The sequence below is a fragment of the Pieris brassicae genome, chromosome 14, assembly GCF_905147105.1.
Source record: "Pieris brassicae chromosome 14, ilPieBrab1.1, whole genome shotgun sequence".
In the NCBI taxonomy this organism is placed as follows: domain Eukaryota; kingdom Metazoa; phylum Arthropoda; class Insecta; order Lepidoptera; family Pieridae; genus Pieris; species Pieris brassicae.
Window position 1 is genome coordinate 2,313,312 of NC_059678.1, and position 22,845 is coordinate 2,336,156.

The 22,845-nt window shown below is 35.3% G+C and overlaps 1 protein-coding gene across 2 annotated transcripts; it reads left to right on the forward strand.

The window, feature by feature from the left end:
• Positions 1-1,054: 1,054 nt before the first annotated feature.
• LOC123718151 (probable tyrosyl-DNA phosphodiesterase) lies at positions 1,055-16,216 on the forward strand. 2 transcript variants are annotated; one of them, XM_045674568.1, is made up of 14 exons: positions 1,055-1,207; positions 1,519-1,617; positions 1,853-2,000; positions 2,587-2,750; positions 3,413-3,592; positions 4,139-4,241; positions 5,724-5,846; positions 6,042-6,137; positions 6,563-6,733; positions 8,157-8,325; positions 11,519-11,621; positions 12,437-12,536; positions 13,361-13,571; positions 14,676-16,216. In XM_045674568.1, the coding sequence occupies exons 1-14, from the start codon at positions 1,171-1,173 to the stop codon at positions 14,793-14,795; spliced, it is 1,824 nt and encodes a 607-aa protein (XP_045530524.1). In that variant the 5' UTR covers positions 1,055-1,170; the 3' UTR covers positions 14,796-16,216. The 2 variants fall into 2 exon arrangements, with proteins under 2 accessions (XP_045530524.1, XP_045530525.1); XM_045674569.1 differs by lacking the exon at positions 14,676-16,216 and having other exon boundaries at positions 12,451-12,536; positions 13,361-13,529.
• The last annotated feature ends 6,629 nt before the right edge of the window (positions 16,217-22,845 follow it).

The window sequence follows — 22,845 nt, forward strand, 5'->3', positions numbered from 1 at the left end:
TATCTAAACTCAAGTATAGTTCGGAAAAGTCTCAAAGTCAAAAATCATTTATTCATATGTAGTACACTTATGAACGTCAATAAAAAGAAATATACATTAATTGCTTTTAATTTTACATTGACTGCCAGTTTTCAAATCAATGGTGAAGAACGGAAGAGAAGAACTGGCAATAAACTCTCCGCCACTCTTTAATCACCAAGTTGTTTTTTTTTTTATAACACAACGTTTGTAAGGAAGTGCAACCATTACGCCATGTACCACATGACATCAGCAGGAGGCATGGTGAAATAAGCACGCACTTACATTCTCGTGGGAACAACACGCAAATACGTGGTCAAAAATAAATAACATCACCGCATACACGAATTCAAGCACGACCAGTCATCAAAAGTAGCACTTGTTCACGAGTATCACGCATGGACGCCGCCACAAGCAAGGACATCTAAGTTTTATCAAAATCAGTTCTGTAGTTTGGAGGTAAGGGTTCTCATCTGTGGACTTGTACATCATACTCGTAGGTATGTGTCATGTTCTTAAAGTCGGGATTTCTTTTCTAAATCACTTATTTAATGAATAGGTTGAAAAGTCCTACCATCAGATTCAAGGCTCAAGACTGAGATTTAGAAATGATTATAACCATACTATTTTCAATAACACAATAATAACCATGGACTTATGATTATCCAATTAAATAAATAAATTATTATTACTTCGTCAAAATTCAACAGTTTTTTGACGTACGGGAGTTAGAGTTATTAATGTTTCATTTCTAAATCTTACCCTAAGTGCTTATTACTAGTTAATCATGTGATACGTTTAGAGTACTCAAAGATGTCTTCTGTTCTTAGCTAACTTTTAATGGAACTAACTTTTAAAATGCTTAAAAAGATTTATAACTTACTTTAATGTTACGTTATAATGGTGTTGATGGAGATTTTTACTCTATGACTTGACACGTCAATTCCTTTGACAAGTATAGTCCTTCAATTATCATTAAGTGTAAATTGTCAACTGAGATTTGGTTTAAAAGTTTGAATTTCTTAGATATAAAGTTGGAATGTTTTGTAATTGCGATTATAACTAATAATATATTTTTTTCTATATTAATTACCGATTTATCATCCTCGATGAAAGTAGAAATAAATAAGAATCAAGACAAGATATTATAACATGAATATAAACAATAAACGGATGAATAATATGAACGGTAAATACTTTTTAAATTTTACTTTTCTAATTATTGGGTATCTCTTATCAGACGTTGAGTTCGATACACAACTATTTAATAGTAAAGCAAGGGTTAAAAATGATTTACCTTCGAGTTATATATAAATTTAGCAAATACCTACTACGTGGAAATGGATTTTAATTACTGTGTGAATAATGCAGAAAAAATCGATTCAAAAGTTTTTTTGATATAATTCAGTAAAAAAAATGTTCACAACTTTGCGGTTGTTGACACATAACATGTTATTCTAACAACATAAATATTTGAAGATTAGTATGTTCAACTTCCAGATGCTCAGAGTTTAAAAAGAGTGAAACGTGAATGCAGTTATGGTGATAAATGTTATAGATTAAATCCAGCACATTTTCGAGAATTCAGCCATCCGCATTGTAAGTCTATTTAACTCATCATGCTAGACTAGGCTTGACAAAAAACCTTTATGTTCATGATATTTCTATGTGTAAACATATAGTTTTAATGACAGTTAAGTTAAATTATTTACATTCACCCCTTTTATTAATAAAAACAACACAAAATAGAGAAACTTTGCTTGTTTTTGTCTATTGAAAAGTATGCTTGTGGTACTAATTCCCATTTTTGTAACCTAAACATTATAATTTCAAGTGGAAAGCATACTAAATACCTATGAAGGAAACGGTGACTATGATATACCTCAGCAATATTCAATGCAACGGAGTCAGATTATCGAACAATTAAATGTTATTGTTGAGAAGAACTTGTATGAAGGAAAAATTGGAAAACAATCATCTGAGTAAGGATTATTTCTTATATTATTTTTAACAGAGTAATAAAATCTGAAGATACCTAAGTCATTCTTCTTCTCTTTCTAATTACTAGATTATATTAATTATAGTTGTAATGGGGCATCTTAAAGTTACTCGTAGTAATAATGTTAATTTCTATTTTACAGCTTGTCCTTGGACATAGGCCTCCTGGCTCGCACTCTTTTGAATTATTTTACACCTATTTTCTCTATGAATATGAATGTTCGGATTGGTTCTTGACAAAACAAAAAATGAAACAAATATACAATATGCACTAAAATGAGGCCTATACATCTGAACACAATTGCTTTCTGTAGCATAATACTATATATATATATATATCTTATATAAATCACTATTCTGTTTCATGAAATAATTTTAATCTGATTAGATTCCAATCATTGGAAGCATAAAGGTATTGAACTAAACTACAGACTACCATTATTAAAAATAAAAACATGCCTTCTGCAAAGTATGTTTTAAATACACAGTGAATGAAGTGTAAAACCATTTTTTTCTAAGAGGAAAATTTGATCGTGATCAAATAGACATCTTATGTATATCTCCTTTCAGTAATGCACAATCAAGTACCCAGACCAATGAGGAAACGCCGAATACACAAAGTACAAATGTAACGCAAATAAAACCACAGAAATTAATGGTGACTAAAACTATTCCACAGAGTAGTGTTACAATTAATAGAGAAAAAGTCCAGAATCAAGAACAAAAAGTTAGAGGTATATAAAGAGTGAGACATAAAATAGATATTGTCATATATTCAATTTTATTATTAAAATATTATCATTTCTCAATATCAGTGAAAAGATATGAAGAAATAATCATACTAAAAGATAATTAAGAACGAAAATGTACAAAAGTTTGCTTTTCATATTTCTTTGACCTGTAAAAAACAAAACATATCCAAATTAGTCAAAAAAAAATCCGACTTATTAATCATGTTAAATTTAACTGACAAATGAGTTTAACCTGTATGAGATTGTTGAAATTGGATCTGTTTACAGGCATCTGTGCCAAATTTTACAAGTGCCAACACAAATTTCATCAAAATCATATGTCTATTAAGGTTAAAGGTTTTCTGCAGTTAGACTCTCACCTAGTCTGTTGTGTGTTGAGCCTAACTCAGCCAGCCTAGCTCCTTCCAGAAGCACAGAAGTCTTGCACTTCTCATTTCTATATGTTGGTTAGCCACAGCCACACATTCTAGGACTGTGTGGATCCTGATACCTCTGCACTGAAACAGCAGCAGAATGTCTATATAATATTATCAATAGATGTATATAAAAAGTTAGGTAATCTCAAACATCATAACCGGTTCAGTAGTTTAGTAGCATTTCTGGACAGGACATATGTATGGGATAAATATTAGATTTGGTTTCAGATTCTGACTATAGGCCAATAGTGCCACCTACTAGAAAATACTCGGAGTTTTTCAAAGTGATTCCAGAGAAAAATAAAATGGCCGCAAAACATGACGCCAGCGCACCGTATTACATATTCTATACCACTATAACCGATGCAAAAGAAACACACACACAGCCATATTCTATATGTTTTCAAGGTAACTCAATCTGGATTATGCTTAATTGGTGAAAAGGTTCCTCTTCCAGGCTGTTTCGGGGATTTGTTTGATGACTTGACAGAAAGCTGTACTTATAAAAAGGGCAGGAGGTACACCTGACCTGTTAATTGATACCATGCCCATGGAGACTTAATGCCAGAGGGCTCGCGAGTGCGTTGTCGGCCTTTTTTTATAGAATATGGGTCAAACAGGCAGGCTTACCTGATTTTAAGTAATACCGCCGCCCAAGGACTCTCAATGCCAGAGGGCTCGCGAGTGCGTTGTCGGCCTTTTTTATAGAATGTCGGTCAAACAGGCAGGAGGTTAACCTGATGTTAAGTAATACCGCCGCCCAAGGACACTCAATGCCAGAGGGCTCTCGAGTGCGTTGTCGGCCTTTTTTTACAAAACGGGGGGCAGTCGAAAAGGAGGCTCATCTGATGTTAAGTGATACCGCCACCCATAGACGCACTAGCATAGGGCTCGCGAGTGCGTTGCCGGCCCTAAGGATTGTTACGCCCTATACGATATATTTTTTTGTTACAGAAATATTGGATTCCAGTCTCGGCGAATTGAAGTGTTCGCTGCAAATAAATTTTATGGTTGACGTCAGCTGGCTTCTGGCGCAATATTATTTCGCTGGTTACAGGTAATTTTAATCTTATTAAATTTAAAAAAAAAAACATTGGCGACCTCTGTAGTTCCTTTTTAGGTTTGGGCCTCAGGTTTCTGTATCTGTTTCATGATTCGCCAATCTAATAGGTAATAGTCTCCTGTTACTGAAGCCGTCGTTTGGGTCCAAGGCAAGCCGGTTTCCTTCACCGTTCGAGCTAATGTTAAATGCGCACATAGAACGAAAGTCCATTGGTGCACAGCTTACCACCTCAGGGAGGAGAGTCACACGAAGAAGCCACTAGGCCAACACTGCTCTTTCTTTCTTTCACAAGAGAAAAGCGTTTGTGTAATGTAATTCTTATTTCTAATAAAAAACAATTATAAGTTCTAAATGATGTATGAATCAAATTATACAAGAAAATATGACGTCACAAACTTTACACACACATCAATCATATTACATACAGCAGTGTTAAAGCATTTTCACCCCAAATAGGATCTCGTTCAGCACAGACTATACACATAATATTAATCTGTTAAGATGGCAATCTCTCGCTGAACAAGAACTAAGCGTTTTGTAAGAAATGTCATGTTCAAAGTACTTTAAATTATTAAAAAAAACTAAACAATTTCCCTTTATCTACGTCACACAGTTAATAAGTTCATTGCTATATAAGTGAGTGGGACACCCGAGGTCCCCCCCCCCCCATAAAAAGTAAAAAGGTATTGTTTAAACAGGGACTACTGCAGGGGGTAAATTCATCACCGGAACATTTAGTTTTCGGTGGTGGCACAGATTGCGCCCAAAAACTTAACAACACAAAGTATGTCTGAACACCAATTCTTAAAAGGCCGGTAAGGCCCTCGTGAGCTCTCTGGTATGAGTCTCCATGAGCGGCGGTATCACTTAGCATCAGCTGAGCCTCCAACCCGCTGTTCTATAAAAAAAAAGCGTGCGTATTGTACGCACGTCAGAAGTGAAACTTCTTTGTAAATTAATTATTACGAAGGTAAAAGCCCCAATAGATGATCATGTACCAGTATATGTATATATATATATATAGATATATTTACACTCTATACACACGGGATACGTGCTCATGATAATATAAATAAATACCAAGACGTTATGCGACAGAATTGCCATCTAAAGTTCTAATATGTAGCTACTAAACGAATGCACCAACCAATAGCGTGTATTTTTTCTCGATCTCCCTTTCTCACTCTCTCTCGAGCTTTCTCACTTCCTTGCTCTCTGCTCTCGCTCCATGGCTATTTGCTTCATGTTACGTTCGCCCTATCTCACTCTCTCTCAATCGGTCTCAATCGCTCTCTCCCTTTTCTTCGACAATAACGCTCCATATCTTCGTGATTGTACCCTCATGCGCCTTAAGAAGTTTCACTTCAAAAAAAACTTATGTTTCGTAAACTAATTTTGTATTTACCGCTTCTTGTCTTGATAAGACACAACTTTTTATTAACACGTTATAATCTTGTAAATTGATATTATTCCCAGTGCCAAAAAGCTAACAATTCTCTATGGCGAAGAGTGCCCGGACTTGAAGACTATAAGCCAAAAGAAACCGCACGTTGACGCCCACTACGTTACCATGGCAACGCCTTTTGGTAAACACCACACGTGAGTAGATGCAGCTATATAGTTGTTCTCTTCGAAACATTTCTCGTCACTTTCTTTCAAATGGTGTTTACGCTATGAAGGAAAGAGAGAATACTGTGAAAGCCATGTAATTTAATGATTCGCACAGGCTCAAAACATCTCCATGGTACTTTATCTATGAACGTGACGTTTGACATCTGACATTTCCACGTTTAGAAAAATGATGGTGCTGTGCTACGAAGATGGCTCGTTGAGGGTGGTTGTGTCAACCGCGAATCTATATGTTGACGACTGGGAGAACAGAACGCAGGGGTATGTTGTTATAAGTTTCTACCATTTATTATTTCCCCTTAGACATAGACATAACATTTACTACTAACAAAACACACACCCTTCGTGACCTTTCCGCTCCGCTACATCGTTTCATCATCAATTGTCAATCTAATAGGCGAGTAGGTGATCAGTTCCTGTCGCTTGCCATCGACTTTTTGGGTCTAAGGTTTCCTAACGATGTTTGCCTTCACGTGCCTTCAGGGATTTGAGGCCCACACTGAAGCCACTAGGCCTTGCTTAATGAATAATAAATAAATTCCCTTTGTAATCTATGAACAGGATTAGAACGTGTTTATTTTTATGTCCGAGAAAAGAGGACTTTGTTGGTGTATTTTTCAAGATTAACATACTCCTATGGTTTCCTGTAAAATGATGGCAGGTCATTTGTGAAACTCCTTCCCCAGACTCTGGTTTAGTCCGCCTTGTTCCGAATTACCACCGGACGCAATGCCGCATGATGGAGAGTCTCCAACAATGTTCAAGAGGACGTTGTTGCGATATCTCAACCATTATCATTTGCCGCAACTCGCATTTTATATCGAGAGGGTAAAGCGATGCGACTTCTCACACATCAAGTAAGTGAGAATACATATTACAATCGCGTTAAACGTACATTAATCGATAAAGCTCTTCATGAATTTGACGATTGAAATGATCCTAATCAAGAAAACACTTTTTAAACGTATTGAAGCTATGTATTATTATTAAAAACTTATAATTATTTACCCCAAGACAAACAATCCGCTAAAAAAGAGGACACCGTGAGTCATTTCTGCAAAAACCCGTCATCTTTTAGCCGATATCAACTTCGGGGCAATAAATACAGATAAAACAACTTTCTCTGCAGCTGTGATACTTTGTCTACAGTCACAGTGACCACGCACGCAGTAAAGCACGCGAAACGTCGTAAAAAAATTAAAATTATGTAAATAATTATAAGTTTAATATACATAGCTTCAATCCATTTAAAAAGTGTTTTTTTAATGTGTAAAAGCTATGTTAACAAAAGACAATACTAATTATACGTTTTTAATAATAATACATAGCTTCAATCCGTTCAAAAAGTGTTTTTCTTAATGTGTAAATCTATGTTAACAAAAGACAATACTATGATCCTAATCCTTGGGATTGATTTGCTCCAGTCCAAACAATTTGTATGAGTAAAAACTTGGCGATCAAAAAGAGTGGCGGAGAGTTTCTTGCCAGTTCTTTTTGCCCGCCCGACTTGCGAACTGTTAGTAAATATAAATTTAGAATTAATTTAACATCTATTCTGACGTTGAAAGAAAATACTTTTTAATCGGATTGAAGCTATGTATATTAAACTTATAATTATTTACATAATTTTAAATTTCTCCCGACGTTTCGCGTGCTTTACAGCGTGCGTGGTCACCGTGACTGAAGACGAAAGGTGTTGAATGTCAAAAGTATCACAGCTGTAGAGAAACATATGTCTAGATCTAGAAACATATAAATAAGTACAGATAACACAACTTTTTCCACAGCTGTGATACTTTTGACATTCAAAACATTTTGTCTTCAGTCAGTAGTAATAAGGTAAAATGAAATAATTGTATTATCTGTATTCTATGATAATAAAAGCCTTTTGTTAAACTTTACCAAATTTAACTTTATTTAACCAATATCTCTAAAGTTGCATATAGTAGATCATTTTTCGATTCAAAAAAATTTTTTTTGAGTAAATATATTCTTAAGTAAGACAAAAAAAAACCTCCTAGAAAATGAGCTTGATAGCTTGAAAATAGATCTTGCGCATTTCCCCTTTCCCATTTAAAATGCATTGAAAAAAATATTATATAAAGAAAAAAGTTTTTTTTCAGTATCAAGCTCATTTTTCAGGAGGTTTTTTTTTGTCTTACAAAGAAGCTTTTTAGATATATTTATTAAAAAAAAAATTTTTTTTGAATCAGTCTAATGTCATATGCTTCATAGTCGCTTTAAAAATCTATTATATTTTTTTCTATTCACATTTCACAGTGTATTTTTGATTGCATCAGCCCCGGGTGCTCATTTTGATGTCGATTGGGGCATGACCCGTGTTGGGTCCCTATTGCGTCAACACTGTTGTATTCCACCATCTGAGAACAGCCACTGGCCTTTACTGGCACAAGCCAGCAGTATAGGAAGCTATGGGAAGGAACCTAAGGTACCGAGCTTACGTTTACATTTACGTTACACTAGCCAACGGTAGATTCATATAGGTTGCGTTTCCGGTTCAAGGGGGGATCGAATACAAACTTTTTTATTATAAACTTCTTTGAAATTCAGTTTGACCATAGATTTTATAAAACAAAAGAGTAATTGTTATTCAGAAGTTTGTTTTTCACAAGTCGAATATCATTGCGCTGTTGTTTAATTTCCAAAAGTCTTGCATTTTCCTTTACGAACTAGCGAACTGTGGAATCGACTCCCGGCGGGGATCTTCCCTGAGAGGTACGATCTCCAACTCTTAAAAATTCGAGCGTACCCTCAAAAGCCGGCAACGCACCCACTAAAAATGGGTGTCTATGGGCTGCGATGACTGGCCTTTTTGGGCGTTCCGCAGGCTCGTTTGCCCCCCTATTATATATAAAGAAAAAAAAATCTGCCCAACGTCGAGTCGGCGTAGGGAATCGAATATAAAAGCAACGTTCAGATTAGGGTTAAATGCTTTCAACGGGGAATCCCAGAGATCCCATACTTCGTATTCACTCCAGAGGTTCCGTCCAGCGCTTTAGCTGATAGACCTACCTGCGATGGCTTAAGCCGAGGTCTGAGTCTCGCAGAAAGCGCCCCACATGTTGGAAAGTGAAATCCACCTGCTTGTATACCTGGGAATGGTGAAGAATATTCGAGAACTTTCGAGCTAAGCTCGGTGTTCTATCATCTAGAACTAATCTTCGTGTCTTTGGGAAGAAATCGACGTCAACGTTTATTATTTCTGTGATATCCTATAGAGACTTCGCTTTCCAGGAATAATACATGGTTGTGAGGATAAAGCCAATTTACCCATTTTTTTCTCAAAAACCTTCCTCAGTATTCAACAAATACAAGATTTACTCAAATTAATCCAGCGAGTTCTGCACTTAACAACATCTTAATATATATAAATCTCCTGTCACGATGTTTGTCCGCGATGGACTCCTAAACTACTTAACCGATTTTAAATTAAATTGGCACACCGTGAGCAGTCTGGTCCAACTTAAGAGATAGGATAGCTTAGATCTTTAATTATAGTGGCAATTTTATTTTATTGCAAATTATTTGTCTGTAATTGTCAGTCACAATTATCTGTTAACTCCAAAAGATTCTAACAGATGTCGATACTTTTCGACTGGATTGAGTAAGTAATCAATAGATGGCACTGCTATGGTAAACCGACAAACGTGTCATATAAGCTTCAATTCAATATCATGATTACCACGTGTTATTGAGGCTAAAGTATAAATTAAATTTATTTTGTAGTAAACAAAATACCGTGCAAACGAGCAGGAGGCTCACCTGATGTTAAGTGATACCGCCGCCCATGGACACTCACATTGCTAGAAGGCTTGCAAGTGCATTGCCAGCTTTCAAGAATTGATACGCTCTTTTCTTGAAGGTTGTAGAAGGTTTCTTCGAATTGGTTCGGAAATACTTCAGTGGGCAGCTGGTTCCACATAGCGTTGGTGCACGGCAAAAATTGCCTCGAATCACAATTCCTGTGTTTCATTCCTAACTCTATGGACACAACTGTCTACTATAAAGCCGACCAATCAGGGACAGGCTTCGGACAGTTGACAATTTTAAGATTATAATTTTACGGTTTCACTTCGACAGATTACAATCTTCCGAATAATAATATTGTTACGAGCTAGGGGATCGGATAGGAAATTCCGTGGATTTATTCAAGGGTTTATTTCTTGAAAATAAATAAATTCCTCATTGATTTACAATGAGGAATTTATGGGCACAAATTATTTGCAGAGATGCACTAATAACACACAAAAACACAATCACTTATTACTTCACTAATGCACACTTAACACAGTACTTTATCACTTATATTCACTTTATCGCTTCGGTGTTTCTCTCGTGTAATCGCATTCAAAACTAAAGGCGATTAGTCGCGTTTCGGCTCGCTTATATATCCCTGGGAATAATTCTAAACAATATTCGAGAACTTTCTAGGCGGGCTTGCTACTGAGTAGCCATTGCACAATTCTAGAACGTCCGCACTCTTTGTCTCTGTCGCACGTTACTCCGTCCTTGTCGTACGGCGTTCTAGAGTGCTCAGTCTAGTTTCGAGAAAGTTCTGATCTCTCTCTCTCTCGTATCATTTCGTCCTTGTCTCACACCTAGAAAGTTCGGTCTAGAATATTCCTTCATCAAACCTAGGGGTATACCTAGGCCTGAAAACGCCTGAAAACGGGTCACCTGAAAACTGCACCAATCGACTACACATGTTCTGAAACTGACTGAAAAAAGGTTTCAGCTTCCTGAAAACTAGGGTAACATTATGGAAATTACAATTTTCTAATATGTGATTGACCCTCTCCTGAAACGGTCAGAAATCATATTACAGCCTGCTGAAAAGTTCTCTAACTAGTGGAAAAATCTAGAAACATGGCAGTCGACCCGTCTTCGTAACAATATGTTAAATCGTCAGCGATACGTTGACTTCACAATCTTTCGACAGTTGACAATCTCGCGAGATATATTACAAGCTAACGGTATTTACAATTGTATATGTAAATATATAGCAATACTAGCTGCCCCCGCGAACTTCGTTTCTCGTTAATGTGGTTTTAGTTAGCCTTAATACCGCGACACGAAAGAATAATTTCACTGTATTATCGTCACTATAATTTGAATTTGATTTACACTTCGGTCTAAGTAACACGTGGTTGGCTATGCTAACACCAAAAATTAAAAAAGTAGAAATAATTGAATTTCACGGTATTTCGTTTACTACAAAATAAATTTAATTTATACTTTAGCCTCAATAACACGTGGTAATCATGATATTGAATTGGAGCTTATGTGATACGTTTGTCGGTTTACCATAGCAGTGCCATCTATTGATTACTTCCTCAATCCAGTCGAAAAGTATCGACATCTGTTAGAATCTTTTGGAGTTAACAGATAATTGTGACTGTCAATTAATTATTGTCAAATAATTTGCAATAAAATAAAATTGCGACTATAACTGAAGATCTAAGCTATCCTATCTCTTAAGTTGGACCAGACTGGTCACGGTGTGCCAATTTAATTTAAAATCGGTTAAGTAGTTTAGGAGTCCATCGCGGACAAACATCGTGATAGGAGATTTATATATATTAAGATAAGATAATGAATTCATAGATAAATAACACTTTTAGTTATGGCTAACGGGAGATTTTCTTCATCAATTCACAAAAATTAAGGACCAATCGCAAATGCTCTCTTCGCCAGCTGGGTTGAAGCTTATTTATCCATCTCTAGGTAAGTTCTATAGGTGTAATGTCAAAATTTATCATTTACGTTCATATCTGTGTTAAGGCGACCTGAGCGAGACTAGTGTGTCCGTTAAAATTTTATTTAAAATACAGATAATAATGTTTTACACAAAACGCTTAGTAATTTTATTTTTGATGTGAAACTTCTCTAACGGCGTTGTAAAAAAAAATATCGTCACATTTTTCCGTTACGCGCCATATTTTTCTTGTATCTACCACGGTTGATTCGAAGAGATTCGAAGCCATTAATAACAAAAATATATAATAATGATAACAATGATAATAATAATTGTATTACAATTAATGAAATTCTGTAATAATCTTAGTAGTAATAAGGTAAAATGAAATAATTGTATTATTTGTATTCATGTCTATGACAATAAAAGCCTTTTGTTAAACTTTTTCTTATTCAACCAATTTCTGTAAAGTTGCATATAGTAGATTATTTTTCGAAAAATAAGTTCATATAGAAGTTTTACCGTATGTACACTAGTACACGCACACATTTTTTTTAAAGACACACTAACGAAACACGTACACAGAGAACACACAACATGTACACACAAGTGAGCACAACATATAAAATAATTACAATTCATTTTTTACAACAAGGCGCCCTTTAGCTCTGGGCCTCTATGCGTTAACGTATAGCGCCATCTATTGGTAAGCACGTGAACTATTGTTATTTGGACAGATCATAAAATTGGTTCAGAAATGCCGTGAACCGCAGACTTCCGCAAAACTATCAGTTATTAATGAGTCCAGTATGTCTTTGTTTCCCTAAATGTCAGTATTTCGTAGAAAACGTGAAACAGTCTCACGACGGTCTACTGGGTGGTGGATGCCTTCCATACGCCGCAAGCGCACACGCCAAACAACCTTGGCTAAACCAATTTCTATAGTAAGTATTTCTTTCTATAAAAACAATTTTTGAACGGATCAAAGCTATGTATTGTTATTAAAACTTATAATTATTTACATAATTCTAAATTTAATTTTGTTTTTACCGACGCTTCGCGTGCTTTTCAGCGTGCCTGGTCACCGTGACCATGTAAATAATTATAAGTTTTAATAATAATACATAGCTTTAATCCGTTCAAAAAGTGTTTTTCTTAATGTGCAAAAGCTATTTTAACAAAAGACAATACTATTTCTTTCTAAGTCTTCGCGAATATAGGGGCCCGCGCAAGTATTACGTAAGTACTATAGGGGGGAGGGGGGAAAAACAGTAATTTTTTATATTCTTACTTTTTTATATCTCTCTCTATAAATATATAAACACACTAGCTGCATACTATATACCAACATGGGACATTTTGCTATGCTATCCTAGAGACTGTTTGGTTTTCCGGAAAGAAAACTTTTTAGAATTTTTCTGTATATTACCTCCGAGTTTAGGGTCATAAGGTTTTTACTAACAAATGAAAAATAGGGGTTGATTGTAAAGGGGTGAAAATTAAGGGTTATATGTATTTTTATCATAAAAAAATAAAAAGGAAAAAAATTGCCTAAACAAAAAAATTTGGGGATTTACCCTTATTTTTAGGGGGGATGAAAAATACGTAACGCACACAATATTTCATGAAATTCGGAAAGCCATTTCGGAGGAGTTTAATTACGAATTATATATTTTACACATATCTGTATAGTAAAGACGTAATAAGAATTTTCATAAATTGCTGCAAGAGCCGTTGGTGGAAAAGTACAAAAACTTTTCAATTACAGCCAATGGAAAGCGACACATACAAATCGCAATAGAGCGATGCCGCATATAAAATCCTACACCCGTGTATCACCTGATAACAAAATGGCCGCCTACTACCTCCTCACATCCGGGAACATCAGCAAGGCTGCCTGGGGCTCCATAAATAAAGGGAATAAGGCACTGAGGATTATGAGTTATGAGGCTGGCGTGTTGCTGCTTCCAAGATTTGTGGTATGTATATCAATTGTTTTAGGGATTCACAACTATGTTTTTGGGAATTTTAAATCTTGCTTCAGTATTTTAAAGCTGGGGCCTTTCAAGAATTACGTAAGCGCTATAGGGGGGGGGGGGAGTCTTTGCTTCTCTTATTTGGTGATTACGTCAACAGTACTTATTTACTCTTTGACACATTGTCTATGCTTGAAAACGAAATGCATTCTCGAGGATTTTTACAGAATATTTATATGTTTATGTACATTTTTAAGAGCTTTGCTTACTTTTGTTGACCAGAGGAGGGGGGGGGGGGGAATGAGTAGTGAGGAGTAAATCTGCTTACGTAATACTTAAACGACGAATCACATCCTAGAGTTACTAGAACTAAAAGTCTTCTATACGTACCTACGGCTGGCTTCTCTGCTACTTTTGATGGTCCAGTTAATAGGCTATCTCGCTCTTACATCTTCATTAGTAACACTGATCAAAGTATTGATTCATTTTGCTAAAGTCTTCCAACTTAACATAAAGCTCATTATAAACAGTAAAAATTAGTTGAAGTTTAGTTTCAGTTATAATTATTTTAGTTATTGTAGTCGCTTGTTTAATTTCTTCCCTTGTTCGCTTGCTAATCTACACCTATATTATAGAGAGAAAACATTTGTGTTATATGTTTGTTTGTAATGTTACCACACAAAAACTACTGGACCGATTTCAAAAATTCTTTAACGATTAGCATGTCCGTGAATATGCAGCTTCATTACATTTTGAAGAAAAAAAACTGGGGTCCCTAATAAAAATACAATAAAACAAACCAAGGTGTCAATAAGTTATCCATAAAAAATCTGTGAACGTGTGCGCTGTGGGAACAGTATTATAGAACGTATCAGTATCTACAAAATACCCATTGGCAATTGTATGTTGTATCTCGAGCCGGAACTTCAAAACATGAAATTATTTAGCTGCAAAACTACGTCAAATGTTGTGTATAGGGAAGTTCTAAAACACGGCTTGTGTTCTAATATAATTGATCTGAATGTGTGTAAAATGTGTTGACATATTTTCTTGAATTGTATACACGTTGTTTTAGAATATATATAAAACATATTTATGTAATTTCAGATAAATGAAGACATGTTTCCTCTCAGTGATAAAACGCATCCTTTAATAATTCCATACGACATACCCCCCATTAAATACACGAGCGATATGTCTCCATGGGTATCTGATTATTTACATTGATTTTCTACTAAGCTGTGCTGTGCCCAGAGGCAATTTAATTGTTATGTCAACGTCAACGTCAAAATCATTTATTCACATATGTACACATAAACGTCAATAAAGAAATACGTATTGAATGCTTTTAATTTGACATTTACTGCCAGTTCTCAATGGCGTAGAACGGAAGTGAGGAACTGGCAATAAATGCTCCGCCATTATCTTTAATCGCCATGTCAATAATTATTTGGTATCAGTATATTTATTTAGTGTGTTTTGTTAATAGTTTCCTAGTAATTTTAGAACTTATCATTTGAGTTTCATAATAACAATAAAAAAAAGAATTTTATAAAAGGAATACATAAAAGGTTGGGGAAACGCTGCTGTAGACGCTTTTCCAGAGGTTCTAGCGAATCCCGCTAAGAGATTCCAAGTGCCTTTAACGCTCCGTATTGTAAAGGACAGATCAATACACATACAGGACCTACCAGAAAAGGGCGTACAAATTCTTAAGGAGCGTACGGATAGCCCGTTCCTGTGTTACGCGTATTTGGGAAACACTGTCCACGCATACATTGGATACGCGTACAGCTCCTTTACGGATCGCCGCGAACCTGTACGCGAGGTCAATCGATCCAGAGCGCTCCGCGAGTCCCAGTCATTCGCCATGACTCCGACAAAGTTAGCGGTTGCGTGCGTGGGTTTTAATTCACCTATTGGAATTTTCAGTTTATTCGAAATTGCCTTCCATGCATCTTGGCGTAAATCGTTATTTCGATAATCAACTAGCAACTCCCACAAGACCCGGTGAAATTCATAAAGTTGACTCAGTCTGATAATAGTTTCATTATTAAAACTCGAAGAACACGCGTGTTTATTAATTTTGCCGTCCAAATGTGGCGTAGCCGGCCCCGTGCGTCCTCTTTGACGCGCGACAAAAAACCGACTGACGATCGGCTCGCGCGGTACGCGTACCCCACGAGTGAACGCGTATCTGCAGGTATGAACTAGGCGTTCCGAATACGCGTACCAGGGTACGCGCAATCCGTACGCACCTTTAAAAGTCCGGCAACTTGCGAGTCATCTGGCAATTTGAGTCTATGGCCAGCATCACTTAACATCAGGTAAGCCTCCAACTCGTTTTCCCCGTTTTTTATGTGCCATAATTTTGTACTTATAATAAACCTATTCAAACTTTGATAAATATATATCTTAACGGTTTATTTCTATCTTTTTATATTTGTTTTGCGTTTTCTTAGTTTCTTTTCTAGTCTAGAAGATATCGCTTGTTATACGTCAGTTGTTTTGTTGGTGTGTATGTTAATAAAAAAATATTCCATTGGTGAGAACGTTCCCCGTGCCAAATTTTAGTCAAAATTTAAATTTTGACATACACGAGTCTTAATCTAAATCTGACAAGAGGAACACACTAAAACATTATTGTAATTGTGATTTAAGAATAAATATGTTTTTCAATTTTTTTGTCTATTATTTTTGCTTACCATATATAATCTGTGGCTTTGACAAAATTTATGAACGCACTCGTCAATACAAAATAAATTTGCCGCGTAAATAAATGACATTAAAATATTACAGTGCCACATACTTTTCTTGGCTAGCGGCTGAAATCAGTACTACCGTCGCCATTTTGAAATGTCAGACTGACATTGATTATTTTCTGTTATTTCTTGGTACAAATAAAAAAAATAACTTGGTGGTTGGTAGTTACAAATATTTAATGAAAATCTAACTAAAATCCTTGGATAATTAATAACAATGGCAAAGTTTTAATCATCAAACGGTTCTGATTGGTAGATATCGTAAAAGATATTAGGCTACCTATCATATCAGTTGTTGCTAAGTTTGTGTAACTTTTACTAAGCCTAGAACTGTATTTTCTAGATGCTAGTATATATTGTTTTAATAAGACATTTCATCAATATTATTTTAAAACTTAAAAAGTACTTTACTACTAATCAAAGCCAATTGATTTCGACGCTGTAGGGAGTTCGTAGTTAAATCGAGTCACATGGATTTTACACTTGGTTTTAAAAAGTCATTAATAACCTATAATAATAAAAACATAATGTAAATAAACCTATAGTTTAAGTTGTATTTTAATTGGCATCTCAAATATCTCTTACAATTTGACATAAATTGCAAAACTACAAAATATCACACAGAACACTACACTACACCCTCGCTTTCACACCACCAAACAACACAGGCCGACTTAGTTAAATGTATTTAATAATTTATAGACTTTTTCTTTCGTTACTTTGAAACCTTTTGTATAAGTATTCCATCTTTGGCAATATCTTTAGTATATTTTTTTGTTATATATAATTAATGTTAGCTTTAGAATTGACTTAATGCCCTAGATGGGGCAGAGGGCCCCCACAGTGAGTCTCCATCGCGTTTGGTCTTGAGACCCTCTGCCTCATCTGCAACTGTACGCCAGGTTTGCCTAGACCGGCCACGCTTCCGATTTCCTTGCGGGTTCCAATCAAGCACCTGCTTGGGATCCCTACGGAGTGTATGGCCTATCCATTTGCGTCGCTTGATTTGCTGTCGATTTCGTAATTCTAGCTACCCCAGCTGTAGAATTACGAAACAAATAACAAGAAGTTGAATAGCCCTGACATAGTTCGTGTGTTCAGAACTTTTTTTTGATTCTATTGGCGACGTCCAATACATTGGAGTCGTTCAAGTATTACGTAAGTATTATAGGGGTTGAGGGGGCTAATTTTCTTATTTGATGATTACGTCAACAGTAATTATTTACTTTTTACGCATTGTCTATGAAAACGATATAAATTTTCGTGGATTCCTATAAAAAAATAATACGTTCGGAAATACTTCAGTGTAACTTAATTTATAGGGCTTTGTCTAAGACGTCAAGTCAAACCTGACGAAAGTTAAACGTAGGAGCGCCAAAACATCAAGATTTGACTATATTAGGTGGTCTGAAAAGTTCGTGGACTAACGTAGAAAAAAATATTTTTAAAACCATTTGATTTTATTTTTCAATAGTTACCTTCGAGAGCCGTCATAAAATATTTATAATACAATTTGTCTTAAGCCTCAAAAAAGGCTTCATTATTATTCGGCGATCTTGTCTTCATAAGCGCTAAATTTCAGCCTAGCAAGCATTCTAAAGGTTAAATCGTTTCCATTTATTTGTGACACGGTGCATCGTCTTGGTTAGATTAAAATCAACACAATTTTAAAAATAAATAACGAACCAAGCACATAGCCAATAGTATTAATTGAAAGAATTTTTTCGTATTTATATTCGTTTCAAAAATACAAATATTTCTATAAGTAGAAGATCTTGAAGACTGTCATACCTGAGGTCGCTTCGATCCCCGGCTACACCATTAGACTTTCTTTCTGTACGCATAACATTCCATACGAAGGAAAACATCGTGCGGAAACCGGCTTGCCTTAGACTCAAAGTCGACTGTGTGTGTGAGGCACAGGAGGCTGATGACTTGCCTATTAGTTTGTCAAACGATTATTAAACAGAAATCGTAGGCCCAGATATAAAAAGGTTGTATGTAACCCAGGCCATGTATTTACCGAGAATTCTATTAATCAATCATTTAATTTGATTAACTAATTATTGCACGGTTCCGCTCCACTTCCTGTGAAGAATCTATATATACAAGGAAATTGTTGTTAATAATTTGTATAGTCTGTGCCGTTGACTTGAACGCCATGCGGGTGAGTTGTAATAACTTTTTTGAAGTAAAACTTCTTTGACGACGTTGTAAAAAAATTATCGTCCCATTTTTCCGTTACGCGCTTATCTTTTTCTTTTCCCTAGCACAGTTGATTCAAAGCCATTAATAACAAAAATATATAATAACGATAACAATGATGGTTATAATTCATGTAATAATCTTAGTAGTAATAAGGTAAAATTAAATAATTGTATTCATGTCTATAATAATAAAAGCTTTTTGTTAAACTTTATCTAATTTAACTTTATTTAACCAATTTCTGTAAAGTTGCATATAGTAGATCATTTTTAGAAAAATAAGGTCATAAAGAAGTTTCACTTCTTACGTGTGTACACTAGTACGCATACATTTTTTTATATAACGGGGCAAACGGGCAGGAGGCTTTCCTGATGTTAAGAGATACCGCTGCCCATGGACACTCACATTGCTAGAAGGCTGGCTGGTTCGCGGCAAAAACTGCCTTAAAACCTCACAGTTATGAAACGGATGGGGTGGAAGTTTGTATTCTGCCTCGACGTCCGATGATGAAACTCAGCTCCGGGTATTAATCCGAAAACCTTTGAACGCTCTTCATGTTAAATATAATCGCAATAATTTTTAACATCCTCATATACTATTAAGTCTCGTTAATACTTTAGAATAAAATTCAGAGACTTAACTATGATTTTCGTATGTCAAAATTCAATTATAACATACAGGACTACAGCTCGAGAGACATCGCGACAGTCAATTGGCTACAATTGTATACCCAAAATCTGTGGTTAGAATTAGTAATTGTCATATAGAGCTTGTAACGTGCAAGATGTGATGTTTTAGAAATAAATAGTACGATAACTTAGTTCTTTGCGGTGTTCTGCAGAGGAAGGAGTATGGAGGGTGACCTTCGTCACGGTAATAAGACAAAAGGAACCACTGACTGTCCAGTGGTGGTCCCTTAAGGTTGGAGAACTACATTACCTTCTTTGTTCTCATTGGCGACCCGCAGAAGAGTTATTTTTTAGAATCTTATATAGAGATAGATCTTTTGCATTTTTTTTCTAAATGCATTTAAGGCTGATAACCTTGCAATGGTTTTAAACCACAAAAGATCACAGTAAGCCCAAAAATAATGTAATTGTTTTGGCCGAATGGTATTTAAATAAGAAATTTTTTTTTTCAGCTCATATGTTTTTGGTGTATGTTTGTGACTGCGCTAGCGCAGGAGTACTACGCGCCGCAGACGTTTAACCAGGTAATTATTAATAGTTTAGCGTCAGCCTTGTTGTATTACTTTTTAACTATGAATTGGATTTTCGCACAGGAAAAGTTATTAATGATAAGAATGACTTAATTACACGAATCAAATGTTAGACTTGAAATCCATTTATATCATCTCTCATAAAGTATATTAAATACGAAATGAATAACCCTAATTTTTTTAAAAGATAAGTAATTAACAACTGTGCTTTGCTTGGTGTGCAACACTGTACCAGGATTGATTCATTCAATCTAAATGAAACTCTTACCAAACAATAATAATAACAATTACAGGTACAGGTACATTCAGATTGCATAATCATAAACTTTTGGCTTCACCCACGTAAATGGCGTTGTTATTATGCTAAGACACCATAAAGAACTTATCAATTAGACCCAGTTTGACGCGTAAATAAGGGAATGTCTCAAAAGGAAATTTTCCGTCATTGCAGTGATGCTCTGCACCTGTTGATAATGTAGTTTTATATTGGTGAAAAAAATCTTTTAAAGTTTCCCTGGTTTAAGTGTTTACAAACAAAACATCTTTAGAATAATTTGAAAAAGATTCATAATAAAAAAAAAAAATTTAAATCAGACAATCATAAATCCATATTATGTTACTAAAAACAATTAAACCCATGTAGGGATCCTTCCCGCTACCCTGGATTCCCCAGCACTCGCCTCTCTAAATACAGCTCGCTTGCGGATCATGGCTAACACTTCTAACTTTTACTATCTAAAAGGGATCCAACACACGTTTTAATGCATTTCTATTTATGATAAATAAGCACATTATTATTTTTTTCCTTATTTCCTATTTTTACAGTAACTTAATACTAATGCAATAGAAAACTAAACTAAAAACATAATATAAACATAACAAGTAAAAACTTAAAATCTAAACCATTTTATAACTAATTATAAATAATGCAATTGTTGTGAATTCAACCAGTGTGCAAATAAAAACATCTGTCTCACAAGCAATAACATTTAGGGTGCTTCTTTGAGTAAGTTCGTACGCGCACGAGGCACTGCCAGCAATTGCGATCGCTTACCACGCCGAGAGTGATTATTTGGCACACACAACCCCAGTCTCTCCAACATTTCCGCATTATATATTTTGCCTCTAAGGATCTTAAAAAAATATAATGTGATAGTAAGGTCCCTCTAACTTGTGGGAACCATACCCAAGACAAACAAAGTTGAATTAATTACTGGGTAAAGTGGGTACACTCCATACAATATATCTCGTAAATTTATTTTGAATACGCTCCACCATTAGAGAATATTTCTTTTCTTGTGGGGCCCAAATCATAGAGTTACATTCCAAGTGGCTCCTAACAAGTGCATTATACCATAATATAATATATTAATATAGATGAAAACTATCATCACTCTGGATTGTCTTTGACTATGTATTTATCCAGGCGGATCTTTGTATTTATCGGGTTCAAATGTTTTTTTTTTATTTATTATTAATAATATATTTCATTGACTAATGATTCGCAATTATTGATTGTTATTTATATAAGTGTTGTGGCATAAATATTTTGCTAAACGCATAACTCGAAGTCGGCTGAACTATTGCGAGTGTTTTATTTATTTTTTATTATTTATATATTTTTTGTTTCTGAGGAATTGAATACGAAGGAACCAGAAAAGTCAACAGTATATATGGGGTAGCATACCAATGTTCCATATGTTGGTATGTACTAAGAAGGTAGGCTAAGTATAATCATATTTAGGCGAAGCGAAGTTCGAGGGACAGTTAGCATATCCTATAAAATATATTTTTATTTCAAATATTCCGTATTATTTACTGACACATTTCTCAATGTCCGCTTTTCATATTATCAGGGGCTCATCTTCATCATCAGACCGTATAGGCCTTTAACAGCCATCTCAGCCTTTACCTGCGTCTTTTAAATTTTGTTTTAAAACAACCTCGGTCTACAGGGTTGACGTTTCACTAGATTAAGACTTTCGTTTGCAAATCTGTTCACATGTCCCAACTACCAAATTGTATGCTAACCGACGCCCATGGAGACCTACAATGGGGGCTTACTAGTCTTTTATTGAAGGCCTCTAAGTCGGTTTGCAAATAGTGGCAGCTGGTTCCACAAATGGTGCGTAGCAGAAAGTCCCTAAAAAACTTCGAAGTTATAAGAATGGATTCAGTCTTTGTATGGATATATCAATGATATTGTCATTAATCAGGTAGTTAAAAAGTGCGCATGATTACCTGTTAAGAAATAGGAAAATGAGTGCAAATCGAGCGGACCGTGAAATTATTATTCACATGAACCAACATTAATTTCTTAACATCGCGTGATATATTTGCGTCATACACTTTTTTGTTTCTTTACTTTAAAGTTAATTAGCAACGAAAATATCTAGATTAGTGATTAGCTTAAATTTTGTAAGTGGTTTACGGGCACAAGGCAAATGTTGGGTAGGCCTCGTACTTGAACCAAATTCAGGGAGGTACTAGGAAATGGACAAGGTAAAAGTACCTACCGATAACCGGCAACCCGACATGAAGGTTTGTCCGTAGCAACTGGATGAACCAGATTTTTATAGGCAGAGACCATGAGGTTCTGCCTAGGAAAAAGAAACGAGAAATCCGGCTCTAGAACCAAAAAGTCGCGCACACACACAGGGGCGGAACCGACATGTCAATTAGAAAAAAAATGTGTGTGTGTCAGCTACGACGCACGATTGGAGTTACTCCTTACGAACGATAATTATGATATATATCGAATAGAAAAAAAGGGTAAATGAACGCATCTGCTAAAATGATGAGAGAAACAAACATATATCTGTGATTATTCGGATTATTTATATTACTTCAATAAAGCGTATTACATAGAGTAGGTTACAAAACAATATAAATAATAATAATAATAATAACAATAATAATTGTGTTCAATTTATACAAATCCAATTTTAGAGAGAGAATGAGATGGAATCATTCTTTTACACGTTCAATCCTACAGATATATATATTTGTCTCTTTCTAAGAAACGCCTCAACTTTTCGTATATCGTATTCGGTATACTTGATTTTACTCCTCATAAAATTTCCGTACCGGG